The 17338-nt window shown below is 40.1% G+C and overlaps 1 protein-coding gene across 4 annotated transcripts in view; it reads left to right on the forward strand.

The window, feature by feature from the left end:
• Positions 1–17338, forward strand: part of HSDL2 (hydroxysteroid dehydrogenase like 2) — a 64028-nt gene that overhangs the window by 3684 nt on the left and 43006 nt on the right. For all 4 annotated transcript variants that reach the window (XM_064579199.1, XM_045882940.3, XM_064579200.1 and 1 more), the window contains exons 2-4: positions 10317–10480; positions 11705–11803; positions 15652–15766. In XM_064579199.1, coding sequence (XP_064435269.1) covers positions 10317–10480; positions 11705–11803; positions 15652–15766 — 378 coding nt within the window. The remainder of the gene's footprint in view (positions 1–10316; positions 10481–11704; positions 11804–15651; positions 15767–17338) is intronic.

Genomic DNA, 17338 nt, shown 5'->3' on the forward strand with positions numbered 1-17338 from the left:
CTGAGCCACCCAGGCGCCCCCGAAGGCAGACTCTTAACGACTGAGCCACCCAGGCACCCCTTGCTTTTCTTTTTAAAAAACAAAAACTTCATCACATTTATTTTGATTTTGAGGTACCAGAGAAGTTTGGTAAACTGTAGTGTAGATTAACTCTACATTAGCAGGTTTTAGCCGTCCACCAATGGTACTGACAAATTTGGACTCTTTCTTTCTTGCTTGACTCCCATGGCTCTAAGGCTTTTGAGCTGGAGGGGGTTCCTTAGTAGTACAGCCCAGGGCTTCAGGTTAAGAGGAGAAACTGTCTTTGCCTTTCTTTTTGCCAATGCCTGAAACTCTTTGTGAGGAGAAAAATGTCCTTTATCCTGCTGGGAATCAATCCAACTACACCAAAGGCAAAGGGATGAGGCTTTTTTTTTTTTTTTAAGATTTTATTTATTTATTTATTTATTTATTTGACAGAGAGAGATAGCGAGAGCAGGAACACAAGCAGGGGGAGTGGGAGAGGGAGAAGCAGGCTTCCTGCCGAGCAGGGAGCCCGATGCGGGACTCGACCCCAGGACCCTGGGATCATGACCTGAGCCGAAGGCAGACGCTTAACGACTGAGCCACCCAGGCGCCCGGGATGAGGCTTTTAAAGCAATAGTTGAGGGCGCCTGGGTGGCTCAGATGATTAAGCGTCTGCCTTCGGCTCAGGTCATGATCCCAGGGTCCTGGGGTCGAGTCCCGCATCGGGCTCCCTGCTCGGCAGGAAGCCTGCTTCTCCCTCTCCCACTCCCCCTGCTTGTGTTCCTGCTCTCGCTATCTCTCTCTCTGTCAAATAAATAAATAAAATCTTTGAAAAAAATAAAAAAAATAAAAAAATAAATAAAGCAATAGTTGAGACATACTCATCTCAATACTTACATTCAAAAAATCACTTTAATAGTCTGTGAAGAAAGGAAAATTACACACACATACACATGATGTGTTTTTATACATATATGTATGTATATTTGTGTATTTTTGGGAAAAAAAAAAAAACTACAAGAAGGATAAGCCAGAAATAATTGAAGCTGGTTACCTACAGGTAAGAGATTGGACTTCTTTGTACATATTTATAAGGTTGTAACTTTAAAATCATGTACATGTTTTACAACATCCTTCACTAAAGATGAGAGAAAAGAGATAAACTAAAATGGAATGCAAACATTAACAAAGGAACAAACATTAACAAAGGAACTTAACTATATATCTGGTGTATCTCAAATATACAGAGAAAAAGAAATAATTCAAATAATTTGTAAAAAGATTTTATTTAATAAAATCTAAAAAAACAGACAAAAAAGAAAACAGGGCACGTGGGTGGCTCAGTCGGTTAAGTGTCTGCCTTCTGCTCAGGTCATGATCCCGGGGTCCTGGGATCGAGCCCCGCATAGGGCTCTCTGCTCAGCGGGAAGCCTGCTTCTCCCTCTCCCTCTGCAGCTCCCCCTGCTTGTGCGCGTGTTCACTCTCTCAAAATAAATAAATTAAATCTTAAAAAAAAAAAAGATTTTATTTATTTACTTGAGATTGAGAGAGAGAGGAGGAGCAGAGGGAGAGAAACAAGCCGACTCCTTGCTGAGCCCGATATGGTGCTTGTTCTCAGGACCCTGAGATTATGACCTGAGCCTAAATCAAGAGTCGGGTGCTCAGCCAACTGAGCCATCCAGGCGCTCCAATTAAAAAAATTTTTAACATAGTAATTTGTATACCTTCAGAGGGATTTGGTCTAATGACAGAAATGTTCAAGAAAACTTGAATTTAGTAGATTTATTATTGGTAGTGGTATTAGTGCAATAATTTGAATACTGTTGTATTTTTATAGTATATACCTTCCTTTTGTCTGCTTCCATAACAGAAGAACAGATGAAGATCTTTACTCTCCCCTTTGCCTTGGGCAAGAGCATGTTACTGGGTTTTTTTTCACATCCCCTAACCTGGCTCTTGGTACTTTTGTCCTTTTTCTTGTTGAAAGCCATGTCACTCGGCATCCCATCCTTGTCTCCCAGAACTGTTAAGGTCTTGGATTTCTTTAAAAAAAATTTTTTTTAAAGATTTATTTATGTATTTTTTTAAAAGATTTATTTGTCAGAGAGGGGGAGAGCGAGCATGAGCACAAGCAGGGGGAGCTGCAGGCAGAGGGAGAAGCAGCCCCCCCCCCCCGCCCCCGCCCCTCAAGGACCCCGATGCTGGGACTCGATCCCACAACCCTGGGACCGTGACCTGAGCCGAAGGCAGACGCCCAACCGATGAGCCACCCAGGTGTCCCAAGATTTATTTATGTATTTTAGGGAGAGAGAGAGGGTATGTGCACAAGCGGGAAGAGGGGCAAACAGAGAAGGAGAGAGAATCCTCCAGTAGACTCCCCACGGAGTGTGGAGCCCTCGATCTCACAACCCTGAGATCATGACCTGAGTCGAAATCAAGAGTTGGATGCTTAACCAACTGAGCCACCTGGGCACCCCAAGGTCTGGTATTTCTATTTGTCACATTAATGGAGAAATTTTAATGTGTAAATAGGTTACAATGTCTAAAGTAAATAAAATTTTACCATTCCCTCAAACAATGCAAGGACCTAGAAAAGTTAAAACTCTAATCACTCTGTTTTTAATTTATGTTATTCTAACAATATATTTTAATTCTGTGCAAATATTGTGTTATTACTAATTATTATTATAAATACATTTGTAGATTTCTATACTTAATTTACCAGTACTTTTTTTTGTTTCTATTTTTTTGTTTCTTTTGTTTTAGTATTTTTGTGGGGTTTTTAAATTAACATATAATATATTATTTGTTTCAAGGGTACAGGTCTGTGATTCATCAGTCTTACACAATTCACAGTGCTCACCATAGCACATACCCTCCCCAATGCACAGCCACCCCATCCCGCCTGCTCCCCTCCACTCCAGCAACCCTCAGTTTGTTTCCTGAGATTAAGTCTCTCATGGTTTGTCTCCCTCTCTGGTTTCCTCTTGTTTCATTTTTCCCTCCCTTCCCCTATGATCCTCTGCTTGTTTCTCAAATTCCTCAGATCAATGAGATCATATGATACTTGTCTTTCTCTGACTTATTTCGCTTAGCATAATACCCTCTAGTTCCATCCACATCGTTGCAAATGGCAAGAGTTCATTTTTTTTTTGATGGCTGCATAATACTCCATTGTATATATATACCACATCTTCTTTATCCATTCATCTGTCAATGGACATCTGGGCTTTTTCCATAGTTTGGCTATTGTGGACATTGCTGCTATAAACATTGGGGTGCAGGTGCCCCTTCAGATACTATATTCGTATCTTTGGGGTAAATAGTAGTGCAATTGTCTGGTCATAGGGTAGCTCTATTTTCAACTTTTTGAGGAACCTCCATACTGTTTTCCAGAGTGGCTGCACCAGCTTGCATTCCCACCAACAGTGTAGGAGGATTCCCTTTCTCTGCATCCTCACCAACATCTGTCGTTTCCTGACTTGTTAATTTTAGCCATTCTTGGGGCACCTGGGTGGCTCAGTTGGTTAAGCGACTGCCTTCGGCTCAGGTCATGATCCTGGAGTCCCGGGATCGCGTCCCACATCGGGCTCCCTGCTCAGGAAGGAGTCTGCTTCTCCCTCTGACCCTCCTTTCTCTCATGCTCTCTGTCTCTCATTCTCTCTCTCTCTCAAATAATAATAAATAAAATCTTAAAAAAAAAAATTTTAGCCATTCTGACTGGTGTGAGGTGGTATCTCGTTGAAGTTTTGATTTGGATTTCCCTGATGCCCAGTGATGTTGAGCACTTTTTCATGTGTCTGTTGGCCATTTGGATGTCTTCTTTGCAGAAATGTCTGTTCATATCTTCTGCCCATTTCTTGATTGGATTATTTGTCCTTTGGTTGTTGAGTTTGATAAGTTCTTTGTAGATTTTGGATACTAGCCTTTTATCTGATATGTCATTTGCAAATATCTTCTCCCATTCTGTCTGTTGTCTTTTGGTTTTGTTGACTGTTTGCTGTGCAAAAGCTTTTTATCTTAATGAAGTCCCAATAGTTCATTTTGCCCTTGCTTCCCTTGCCTTTGGTGGTGTTTCTAGGAAAAAGTTGCTGCGGCTGAGGTTGAAGAGGTTGCTGCCTGCGTTCTCCTCAAGGATTTTGATGGATTCCTATCTCACATTTAGGTCTTTCATCCATTTTGAGGCTTTTTTGTGTGTGTGGTGTAAGGAAATGGTCCAGTTACATTCTTCTGCATGTGGCTGTCCAATTTTCCCAACTCCATTTGTTGAAGAGACTTTTTTCCACTGGACATTCTTTCCTGCTTTGTCAAAGATTAGTTGACCTGTCGCTCCCCTGTCATATGGGGAGCGACAGGCAGAGGGAGAGGGAGAAACAGGCTCCCCACTGAGCAGGGAGCCTGATTCAGGGACCCTAGGACCCTGGAATCATGACCCGAGCCAAAAGCAGATGCTTAACAACTGAGCCACCCAGGCACCCCAGATAAGCTGATTCTAAATTAATGTGTGGAAAAGCAAAGGTCCAAGCATAGCCAAGAAACTCTTGAGGAAGAACAAACTGAAAATACTTGCCTTATCAGTTATTAAGACTGATAAAGCTATTACACTTAAGACAGTGCAATCCATGTGGACCAATGGGACAGAAGAGAAAGCCTAGAAACAGCTCTATATTTATGGAGACTCATCTTGACAAAGCTAGAATTGAAGATCTGTAGGAAAGATGGGCTTTTCAGACTGAGACAGTTGGTTGTCCATATTGGAAAAAAATGTAATTGGATCCCTACCTCAGTTCATACATAAAAGTGAATTCTAGGTAAATTAAAGACTAAAATTTAAAAGATAAACCATAAAATTTTTGAAAGACAAATTAATAGAGTTGTGGTTAGGGAAGGATTTTTTTTAACCCAAAAGCACTGGCTGTAAAAGAAAAGATTCATAAATTCTACATGAAAATAAAGAATTTCTGCTCATCAAAAGATATTATAGGGGTGCCTCTGTGGCTCAGTTGGTTAAGCGTCTGACTTTGGCTCAGGTCATGATCTCAGGGTCATGAGATGGAGCCCCATGTTAGCACCCTGCTTATCGGGGTGTCTGCTTCTACCTCTCCCTCTGCCCCTCTCCCCACTCATGCTTTTTCTCTCTCTCAAATAAATATAATCTTAAAAAAAAAGATAGTATAAAGATAGTGAAAAGGCAAGCCACAAATGAGAAGATATTTTAAGTATATATGATTTATAGATACATGTAATGCATATATTTGAATATGTAAATATATGCAAACATGTATTTACATAAGTGAATACTTTTTAAAATCAATTATTTATTTGAGAGAGAGCAAGAGAGAGAGAGCATGAGCAGGGGGAGGGGCAGAGGGAGAAGCAGACTCCCCACTGAGCAGGGAGCCCAACATGGGGCTCAATCCCAGGACCCTGGAATCATGACCTGAGCTGAAGGCAGACGCATAACTGACTGAGCCACCCAGGCATCCCCATACATGAATACGTTTTTGGTGAAGTGTATTTTTAGTAATCTCTATACCCAGTGTGGGGCTTGAACTTATGACCCCAAGATTAAGAGTGTCATGCTGTTCTGACAGAGCCAGACAGGTGCCCCAGTATATGAATACTTACATAGTTTATATGTGGTATATAATTTACATTTACATATTTATAACATTTAATCTATACAATTTTAAATATATATGATTTATGAGTCATTAAGAATATTAAGATGAACAAAACAATAGAAATTACACAAAAAAAGAACGTGACTGTTAACATAGGAAAATATTTTTAGCCTTATTAAGTAATCAGGGAGATCTAAGTCGAAACAACACTGAGATACCATTTCATATCTACCAAATTGGTACAAATTTTAAACGTCTAACATTAAGTATTGGGGAAGCGTGGAGCTATGGGAACTTTCATATATTGCTGCTAGTAGGACTATTAACTGCTTCGGAAAGAGGTTTGGCATTGTTTGGAAAAGCTGAACTTCAATGTGTGTTTCAGTTACCTGTTGCCGTTTAACAAATGACTCCAAAACGTAATGGTTTAAACAACAGTGATTTTTTTTATTATCCACAGTTGTGGGTTAACTGGATTCTTCTGCTCTGTATACTCTAAGTTGAGTTCATTCATACAGTTGCATTTAGCTGAGTCCTTGGCTGGGGCTGAAACATCCTAGACAGCCTCTTACCCTCCAGGGCCTCTCTCACTTGACTGGTCATCATTTGGTAATCTGTCCCACTTTGTATCATGGCATCCAGCTAACAAGAGAGAGACAGTGGAAGCTGCCAGCCATCTTACGTATGGGGTTGAAAATCTCAGAATATCACTTCCATCACATTCTATTGCTCAAAAAAAGTCATAAAGCTAACCCAGACTCAAGGGGAGGGGAAAAATACATTCTTCCTCTTGATGGAAGGAATGCCAAGGGATTTGTGGCCATGTTTGATCTACAACAGTACCCTATAATCCAGCAGTTTCACCAGCAGGTATATATGCCTTAAAGAAATTCTTGCACATGTGACTGGAAAAAGTGAATAAGAATATTTTTTTCAAAGATTTCATTTATTTGAGAGAGAGAGTGCGTGAGAGAGAAAGAGATCATGAGCAGTGGGGAGGGGTAGAGGGAGAAGCAGACTCCCCGCTGAGCAGGGAGCCTGATGCAGGACTCGATCCCAGGATCCTGGGATCATGAGCTGAGGCAAAGGGAGACACTTAACTGACTGAGCCACCCAGAACAGGAATATTTTTAGCAACATTGCTCATAATAGAAAAAAAAGAGGGATGCCTGGATGGCTCAGTGGGTTAAAGGTCTGCCTTCGGCTCAGGTCATGATTCCAGGGTCCTAGGATTGAGCCCCATGTTGGGCTCCCGGCCCAGCAGGGAGTCAGCTTCTCCCTCTCCCTGTGCCCCTCCCCACTGCTCGTGCGCACTCTCTCTCTATCTCAAATAGATAAATAAAATCTTAAAGAAAACTGGAAGCCATCACCCAAATGTATACATCGTAGAATGAATAAATAATTTATAGTATGTTCATATGTAGATATTATGTATTAATTAAAATAAATGTAGCTATCTGCACCAACATGGATAAATCTCCACACTATTTTGTGAAAAAAGCGAATCGTACAGTAACATGCTATATGAATCCATTATATAAAGTTCAAATTTAAGCAAAAATTAAACCGTATTTTTTTTTTTTTAAGTAATTTATATGCCCAGCATGAGGCTTGAACTCCTGACCCCAAGATCAAGAGTTGCATGCTCTACTGGCTGAACCAGCCACACACCCCAGGCAAGCTTTTCCTGTAAAGGGCCAGATAGCAAATATTTTAGGCTTCATGGGCAAAAGGCAAAATTGGAGGTAGTATGTAGGCATGAGATGTATATATGACATTATATATAAGTACATACATGTACCTGAGACATACGTATAACCAGAGAGAAACCAATTTCCACAGTATTTTTTATGAGTGAAGTTCAAAATAAGTACAATCTTTTGGCAATACAATGAGAAGAATGAAATTCTTTCTTGGGGGAAAGAGAGAGGGTTTATTAGTTTCCTAGGGCTGCTATAACAAAGTACCACAAATTGAGTGGCTACAAATAAATTAATTCTCTCACAGTTCCGGAGGCTAGATGTCTAAAATCAGGGCGTCACCTGGGCCATTCTCCCTCTAAAATTCTGGGTAGAATTTTCCTTGCCTCTTCCACAGTGTGAGAAAGCTTCTGGTGACATCCAGCAATCCTTGGCATTCTTAGCTTGCATCACTCCAATCTCTGCCTTTGTCATCACATGGTATTCTTGTATATGGGTCTCCATGTAGTCTTCCCTCCTCATTTTCAATCATACTGGATTAAGGGCCCATTCGACTCCAATATGACCTCATCTTATCTAATGACATCTGCAACAATCCTGTTTCCAAATAAGGTCACATTCGGAGGTACTAGAGGTTAGGACTTCAACATATCCTTTTGGTAGATACAATTCAATACACAGCAGGGAGGTAATGTTTGGCTTCATTGGGGTTCCAAATTAGTGTTCCCAGGGCGCCTGGGTGGCTCAGTCGTTAAGCATCTGCCTTCAGCTCAGGTCATGATGCCAGGGTCCTGGGATGGAGCCCCGTGTCGGGCTCCCTGCTCAACGGGGAGCCTGCTTCTCCCTCTCCCTCTGCTGCCGCTCTGCCTACTTGTGTTCTCTCTCTGTCTCTCTGTTAAATAAATAAATAAAATCTTAAAAAAAATGTTTTCTATCCTCAAATTGATCATAAATATTAATCTGTAAACTATTCTTAGCTTTAGGACTATACACAAATAGATGGAGGGTCAGATTTGGCCCTTGGCGTAGGCATAGATGTGTTGGTATTAGGAATAGTAAAAAACAGGGGAATGAGGAATCATATGTAAACTAGTTGTTACTTTGTGGGGTGGGAGAGAAAGGAGGATAGAATTAGAGGAATAGACCGGTGGCTTCTGGAATGTTGGTAATATTGTTTCTCTTCACCTCTTCTCCACTCCCTTCTTTCCTACCAAAATAATTATTTCTTATTTCAAAACCCTTCCCCATGTTCACCTCTGACCTTTTCTGGAGTGTAAATCCTATAGAACTTGGCAGAGACCTTATGTTCTTTTTTGTTAACAAGTCTGTTTATCTGGTTACTGTCCCCTTTTCTCTTTGCTGTTGTCACTTTCACTGTATTCTCTTTATCCTTCTCCTTCGACAAGCTTTTTTTTTTTTTTTTAAGTAGGCTCTATACCCAGCAGGCAGCCCAACATGGGGCTTGAGCTCACAACCCTGAGATTAAGACCTGAGCTGAGATCAGAAGTCAGATGCTTAACCAACTGAGCCACCCAGGCGCCCCACCACAATCAATTTTAAAACCTTTTCATCATCTTCAAAAGAGACCCCACACCTCTCAGCTATCAACTCCAACCCCTGCACCCCTAAGCAACCACTATCCTTGTGTCTCAATAAATTTGCCTATTCTGGACATTTCATATAAACGCATTCATACAATGTATGGTCCTTTGTGACTGGCTTCTTTCACTTCGCATAATGTTGTCAAGGTTCATCCATGTAGCATGGATCAGTACTTCCTTTTTATTGTTGAATATATTTCACTGTATAGATATACTGCAATTTATTTATCCACTCATCAGTTGATAGACATTTACATTTTTCCCAATCTGGCTATTATGAACAATGATGAGCATCTGTTATGCAATGATTTGCTTTTAGATAATTTCTTTTAAGTGGTATGTATTCACTGTAGAAAATTTGAAAAAGCCTGAAAAATATAAAGAATGTGATAAAATTTATTCATAATCGCATCACTCAAAATAAGCTTTGTTAACACTTTTTCTGTGGGGAAAAAATACATGTGTGTATAGTTTATTAATTCCTCATTTCTTGTTAAGATTTACTTTTTATCTGGGGGTGCCTGGGTGGCTCAGTTGGTTAAGCGACTGCCTTCAGCTCAGGCCATGATCCCAGGGACCTGGGTTCGAGCCCCATGTCGGCCTTCCTGCTCGGCAGGGGGGCCTGCTTCTCCCCTGCACGCCACCCCCCACCGCCCCGCTCATAACTCTTTCTGTCACTCATTCTGTCTTTCAAATAAATGAGTAAAATCTTTACCAAAAAAAAAGGTTTACTTTTTATCTGGCCAGATTTTGTTTGCCAAATCAGAGCAAGACTGGCCAACTGCAGTTGTAATAATTTATAAATCATTGTGCAATGGCAGTATCAGAGCTGTTAGCTTTCAGGGAGGGAGGGAGGGAGGGAGGAAGGTTTAGAGAAAGTTTGTTTTTATGTTTTTAAAGATTTTACTTATTTGAGAGAGAGCATGAGCGGGGATGGGGTGCGGAGCAGAGGGAGAGGAAGAAGCAGGGAGCCCGTCTTGGGCTTGATCCCAGGACCCGAGACCACCACCCAAGCTGAAGGCAGATGCTCAACTGACTGAGCCACCCAGGTGCCCTGGTTTAGAGAAAGTTTTACTTATTTATTTTTAAAGATTTAATTTATTTGTTAGAGAGAGAGAGAGTGAGAGCACGAATGGGGGTGAGGGGCAGAGGGAGAAGCACACTCCCCGCTGAGCAGGGAGCCCGATGTGGGGCTCCATCCAGGACCCTGAGATCATGACCTGAGCCGAAGGCAGATACTTAACCAACTGAGCCACCCAGGCGTCCCTAGAGAAAATTTTAGAGGAGGAAACATATATATTGTGAAAATATGCAGAAGTTCCTGTTCCTAATAAGTAAATAAAACATTGAGGTTTCTTATAAGGTCATTATTTGTTCTGTTCTAGGAGGCTAGCAGGATGTACAGTTTTTATCACAGGTGCAAGCCGTGGCATCGGCAAAGCTATCGCATTGAAAGCAGCAAGGGATGGAGCAAACATTGTCATTGCTGCGAAGACCACGCATGTAAACCCCAAACTTCCAGGCACAATCTTTACTGCTGCTGAAGAGAGTGAGTGAATGGGGTGATGCCATTTCATGAAATGTTTTAACCATGGTTTCAAAACACAGAGAATTTGCTGGAGAGTTTAATTCTAGCTATTTGAAAGCTACTCTTAAAAATAATTTTATCTGGTTAAAGAGATATTTTGTCACCTTAGGGCAGTGATTTAGGAACTGTTTTTTTTCCCAGCACTTTTGTCTGATATGAGAGACTCCCCTTAAAAATCATGTCTCTTGAGGGCAGTGGTTCTTGGATCTGTGCAGAGAATGGGGGAGTGGAAATGAGAGGTGGATGATGTGAACACTTTGAAAAAGTTCTCCATGTTATTTATTCTCTGTGCCATTTGAAATTCATTATCTTTATACTTCCAGGACACAAATAATTATCAAGTGCTTCTATTCAAGGCATTGTGTTAGGCACAATATCAGGAGGGAGGGCTTAAAATTCAACTTCAGTGAATATTGCCAGTTTTGTTAGTCATGTTAATAGCATTGTGGTTATGTTAGGGGAACACATATGAGGTATTTATGAATGAGATGATGCCTGAAATTTGTTTTAAAATACACACCAGCCAAAAACAGGATTGGGGGTAGAAAAATTAAACAACTGGCAGAGCATTAACAATCATTGAAGATAGGTGATAGATTCATCGTAGTTTATTATACTATTCTTTATATTTTTGTCTATTTCTTGAATTTTTTCACAATGAAGGTTTTTTAAATTAACTTCCTTTTTTTGCTTTTTAATAGAATTTTTTTTAATTACCTTTTTGTTTTGTTTTTTTTTAAAGATTTATTTATTTATTTTAGAGAGAGAGCATGCATGTGCACTCAAGAGTGGTGGTGCGGGGGAGAATCCTCAAGCAGACTCCCTGCTGAGTACCGAGCCCAAGCAGGGCTCAGTCCCATGACCCATGAGATCATGACCCCAGCTGAAACCAAGAGCTGGACGCTCAACTGACTGACTGAGCCACCCAGGCGCTCCTCCCCCGCTCCCCCCCCCACACTTTTTTTGTTTTTTAATAGAGTTGGTCTCTTTACTTGGAAGCTGGGTATGGGTTTGTCTGTCCTACTGTAGGGTGGAGCCACTAGTAGTTATAAGAACATAGTTATTTATATTGATTTTCTGAAAATAGGGTACTTATTTCTTTTGATTCATATTTTGATTCATATCAGAATGAAAAGTTTAGTATTTGAATGTCTCAGTGCTTTTTTGTTTGTTCATCCTTTGTAGTTGAAGCAGCTGGAGGAAAGGCCTTGCCGTGCACTGTTGATGTGAGAGATGAACAGCAGATCAGTAACGCAGTGGAGAAAGCAGTGGAGCGATTTGGAGGTAGTGCCTTAATTCTGAAATAATTATTGAATATTGTAACTATAATTTGAATTAAAAATTTTTTTTTAAATTTCCTGAGTCTCTGGAGTATAACCAGATATGAGTATTCACTTATGTAGAAATGCAGCTTAAAACCATCTGATGGCTTTTTTATTGTTAAAAGTTATTTTGAATAATATAGCACATCTATAAAGTTAGGCCCTTGACAATAACATATATCTAACTAGTTTCCCAGATCGCATCCTCTTGCCTCTCCTCAATTGATGTAGCCATCATTTGATGACTTTTGATATTTATTGGATTAAGTGTAGCTAACTTACTGGCATTCAGGATATTTCACATTCTGATCTCAACAGACTTTTTTTGGTTCCATCATTTTTCTATGCCCCTATATAAACACTTTATTCTTCCCCAAATAGTTTACTTCCAAATCCTTGCCTTGAAGTTTTTGCCTCTTAATTTTTTCTCTTCCCCATCCTGAGGCTTCTCCAGTGCCCACCTCTCCATCTCCAGTCCTACCTGAAATCCCACCTTTCTGTGGTTAAATCTCATCTCCTCATGAAGCCAATTTCCTCACCATGCCAACTAATCAGAAGTGTATTTTTCTTTCTCTGAATTCCAAAACATTCCTTTGATCCTTACCTTGTACTACTTAATTTTTTTTAAAGATTTATTTTATTTTAGAGATAGAGCAGGGGAGAGCAGAGGGAGAGAATCTCAAGTAGACTCCCCACCGAGTGTGGAGCCTGACACCGAGTTCGATCTCACAACCCTGAGATCATGACCTGAGCCTAAATCAAGAGTGGGACACTTAGCCAACTGAGCCCCTCGGGTGCCTCTATTGTACTACTTTAGATCTTAGTATTTTTTTCCTCAATTAGTTCATAAACTCCTAGAAGGCAGGTGTTAGGGGTTGAGCTAAAGCTTTGATGGTATTATAGCAAGGCACCTGGCCGTGTCCAAATCCTGCCCAAACCGTTACCATGCTTCCCTGCTCCCCCCATAATATTCCAGAGACTGTATGTATGTACATGTGAAAGATATTGACCAATGGGAAGAAAGGTCAATATCTTTTATTATTAGCATGGCTTATGCTTATAACCTTCAATGCCAAGCACTATGTTATAAAGGACTGGAGCACAGAGTTTAATTTTCAGTTAAGAGGATATGTTTTCAATACCTTTGAGGGGAAAAAAAATCTTCCAGTGTATTTTGCTACTTTTTTTTAAGATTTATTTATTTGAGAGTGAGAGAGAAAGCTTGTGCTCGCGTGGACACAATGAGGAGGGACAGAGGAAGAGGGAGAGAGAAACTGAAGCAGACTCTGCGCTGAGCACACAGCCCGACACAGGCTCAATCTCATAACCCTGAGATCAGACTCAGCCAAAACCAAGTCGGATGCTCAAAGGACTTCACCACCCAGGCCCTGCCCCTGCTTTATTTGAGAGAGGCATCTGAAACACTTTTATCTTCTTGATAAATTTACAGATTGGCAACCTCTATTTTGAAGTCTTTCCTAAGATTTCCTTTCCTCCTCCTTAGTAACCACTTTGATGTATTTCAGTTTTTTTGCTTTACTTTTACCCATCAGTTTCTGCTTTCCTGGCATAATACTGCACAATGAAGAGGGAACTCTGTTAAACTACTCAGCTGCCACTCTCTCATAATTATTAAGGATGCCACCTTTATAAGAGATGATTCATAAGCTGCTCCTTTTTTTTTTTTCCTTTCCCTCTGTACTCTTTTTCCACAAAGAGGCCAAGCTTTTATTTTTTGTTTGTTTGGTTTTAGTTCCATACTGTGGTTCCTACTGTTGTGGCCTTCTGTTTTGGAATTCTATAGGCCTTTGAATTCTGCCTTTTGGGAAGACTTTACCTTTTCCTGATATTTCTCTCTGCTGGACAATTGTCTTTAACAAAGTCCTGAGCAGTTGATAATGCTTTCAAACCTGTACCCTCAGGGTTCTCTGCCACAGGGTGCTCCCTATCACCTTGCCTTCCCTCACCTTCAGAGTTTTCCAGGCCTTGAGTAAATTATGTTATTTCATAAACCACAGAATCATTCTTTCCTGCTAACTTTTTTTTTCTGCAGCAGGTATATATATATATGTATGTATACACACACACACACACACCCCTGCTTGTGCATTATTTTTCACTATTATTCCCTGATCCATTTTAATTTGGCCCATCTGAGTTTGAAATTTTAACCTACCTCTTAATTGGAGCTATTTTTTTCTTTATCACTGGCAAGTCAAACATAATTTACCATGTCAGTAGATCCTCATTTCTCATCTACTTTCTTTGCTTTTGGGCCCAGATGTTTGCTCTGCTAACATACTTGTCACTTGTTATCACATAGTGAGAGAGATGAAGTCAATAAATTCTGAATTTGCTTAAGGAATCTATTGATTGGATCAACCCTCACTAGCTTCATCTCTCTGAAGAGGGTGATTCTACACAGGGTGGTGTATATACCCATCAGCCCAGCATCTCACTCAGACCTTCATTCAGTTCGCTTTGCTTCCACCTGGCTTCTTCTTTAGTGAGTATCCTCTTTCTTGCCTCATAGGCCCTAGCAGAGTGCCTTATGTAGCATAGCCACTCGCTGATTATCTTTCAGTGATGTGGCTGAGCAGCTCATAGCTTTGTGGATTGACAAGGATGCCCTAGATTTAAAAATTCTTTTCACAGGTCTTTGCTACTTGTGAAGGCAACCATCATTATGTTCATCCTAGAAGGTTGGTAGTCACAGGATCTAGAACTTGTCTCAGATATATGGATGATTTACTTGAGTTTTGTTATAATGAAGCTATAAAATGTAATATAGTTGAATCCAAAGTTATCCTAAGGACACATTTTAAGAAAACACTATTAACACAGAGTTTATACAAAAGAATATAGAAACTGAGGAATGAGGATGTGATCAAGATTTTATACTGCTATATATGAAGAAAGGGTACTTATGACTAAAATGTTTTAGTGAGTATAATAGCCTTATTTAAGCCATTATCCACATATTGTGAGAGAGGGGCATAGTAAAGAGGGTAACAAAAAATGTCTATTGCAACAGTCTAAGCCAGCAATAGTAGAAGTTGGGATGGTTCTATTTAACTGAATATTAAGTGCCCTTTAAAAAGAATTTTGAATCATGTAGAACCAGAGAAGTGTTTAAGATACTTCTGTATTTTACTATTTTCATTTAACATTACTTCCCTAAACTTGTAACTACAACTTATAACTAAGCTTGTAAACCAGATATGTTACATATAGAGGGACTGGACAGAATGTGCATAAATAATCATTATTCTAGATTAATTTTGTGTATGAATTACTGAAACAAACTTGATATACTTTGATGATTTGCCTAGAATTGAAAATTCACTCTAGGTCTTTTCTCTTTCCCCAGTTCCCAAGACCAGGAAGGACCTCTTTTATTAAAGTGAGGGTCTTAGGAGGGAGACTAGTGAGCTTGGAAGGAGGGCCTTGGAAAGATGCTAGAGAGAAGGGAAAACTTTAAGGAAGTTAACCTAAGGTTCTTGGAGACAAGGAGGGAAGATTGGGAGGTAAGAGAACAAATAGGAATGAAGCTACAGACCACTGAGGACTAAGCCTCCTTGTAGTTTCACGTGGAGCTCTGGCAATTGGCTTTCTCCGTTGTGCCAGTGAAAATCATTTGGGTGTTTTGACACAGCTGTTGAGTCTTGCATTGGTATATTGTCAGTCCTATGACCTAAAAGAAGTATTTGTGAACCAACTTAGCGTTCAGCCATACACACTCAATGTTTTTCTTTCTTTTTGTTATAAAGTTTAAATTACATTAATGGGAAGTTGATTATTTGAAAACAGGAATTGATATTTTGGTGAATAATGCAAGTGCTATTAGCTTGACCAACACATTGGAAACACCTACAAAGAGAATGGATTTGATGATGAATGTCAACACCAGAGGCACCTTTCTGACGTAAGTTACAGTGGTTGGGGAGAACCTTGCAATGTGTTCTCAGAGAACTAGTTGTAAACAGATTTGAACCAGATTAGCAATACAGTTTAAAACCTACTAAGTTGTTACAAAGGCCTAAAAGTGCTCCAAGTCAATAAATAGTGTTTTAAATAGTTTTATTCAGAGCTCCTTTTCTCTGTAAATCTAATAAAGGCTAAAGTATAGCTCCAGCATTTTCAGACATTTGTATGAATAAATATATACATGCATGCCAATTCTTCTGATTATTCAAATCAGCAAGTCTTTCCTTTCTCTGAAAAACACTGGCTATAGTTATGTAAATCATAGGAAGCTCATTATGAATCACATTTTTTTTCCATTTTTATTAAGTTTTTAATTTTAATTCCAGTATAGTTGACCTAAGTGTTATATTAGTTTCAGGTGTCTATGAATCACATTTTAACGTAACAAAAGGTTAATGCTATCTTGGGGAATATCAGGGGGGATACAGAATACAGAATGAAACCAAATGTAGTCGTGATCTGTTCTGGATCAGTCAGACAGTCCACTCTTGTTTGTCCATTTTTTATCTGTTTATTTACCCTCAGGTTCTATCACTTTTTCTTTTCTTTGTTTCTTTTTTTATTGTTATGTTAATCCCCATACATTACATCATTAGTTTTAGATGTAGTGTTCCATGATTCATTGTTTGTGCATAACACCCAGTGCTCCATGCAGAACGTGCCCTCCTCAATACCCATTACCAGGCTAACCCATCCTCCCACCCCCCTCCCCTCTAGAACCCTCAGTTTGTTTTTCAGAGTCCATCGTCTCTCATGGTTCGTCTACCCCTCCGATTTCCCCCGCTTCATTCTTCCCCTCCTGCTACATTCTTCTTCTTCTTCTTTTTTTTTCTTTCTTAACATATATTGCATTATTTGTTTCAGAGGTACAGATCTGAGATTCAACAGTCTTGCACAATTCACAGCGCTTACCAGAGCACATACCCTCCCCAGTGTCCATCACCCAGTCACCCCATCCCTCCCCCCCACCCCCGACTCCAGCAACCCTCAGTTTGTTTCCTGAGATCAAGAACTCCTCATATCAGTGAGGTCATATGATACATGTCTTTCTCTGTTTGACTTATTTCGCTCAGCATAATACCCTCCAGTTCCATCCACATCGTTGCAAATGGCAAGATCTCATTCCTTTTGATGGCTGCATAATATTCCATTGTATATATATACAACATCTTCTTTATCCATTCATCTGTTGATGGACATCTTGGCTCTTTCCACAGTTTGGCTATTGTGGACATTGCTGCTATAAACATTGGGGTGCACGTACCCCTTCGGATCCCTACTTTTGTATCTTTGGGGTAAATACCCAGTAGTGCAATTGCTGGATCATATGGTAGCTCTATTTTCAACTTTTTGAGGAACCTCCATACTGTTTTCCAGAGTGGCTGCACCAGCTTGCATTCCCACCAACAGTGTAGGAGGGTCCCCCTTTCTCCACATCCCCGCCAACATCTGTCGTTTCCTGACTTGTTAATTTTAGCCATTCTGACTGGTGTGAGGTGGTATCTCATTG

Source organism: Mirounga angustirostris, unplaced genomic scaffold (assembly GCF_029215605.1).
Source record: "Mirounga angustirostris isolate CCGP_5_RB_7025 unplaced genomic scaffold, mMirAng1.0.hap1 SCAF_15, whole genome shotgun sequence".
Taxonomy (NCBI): Eukaryota; Metazoa; Chordata; class Mammalia; order Carnivora; family Phocidae; genus Mirounga; species Mirounga angustirostris.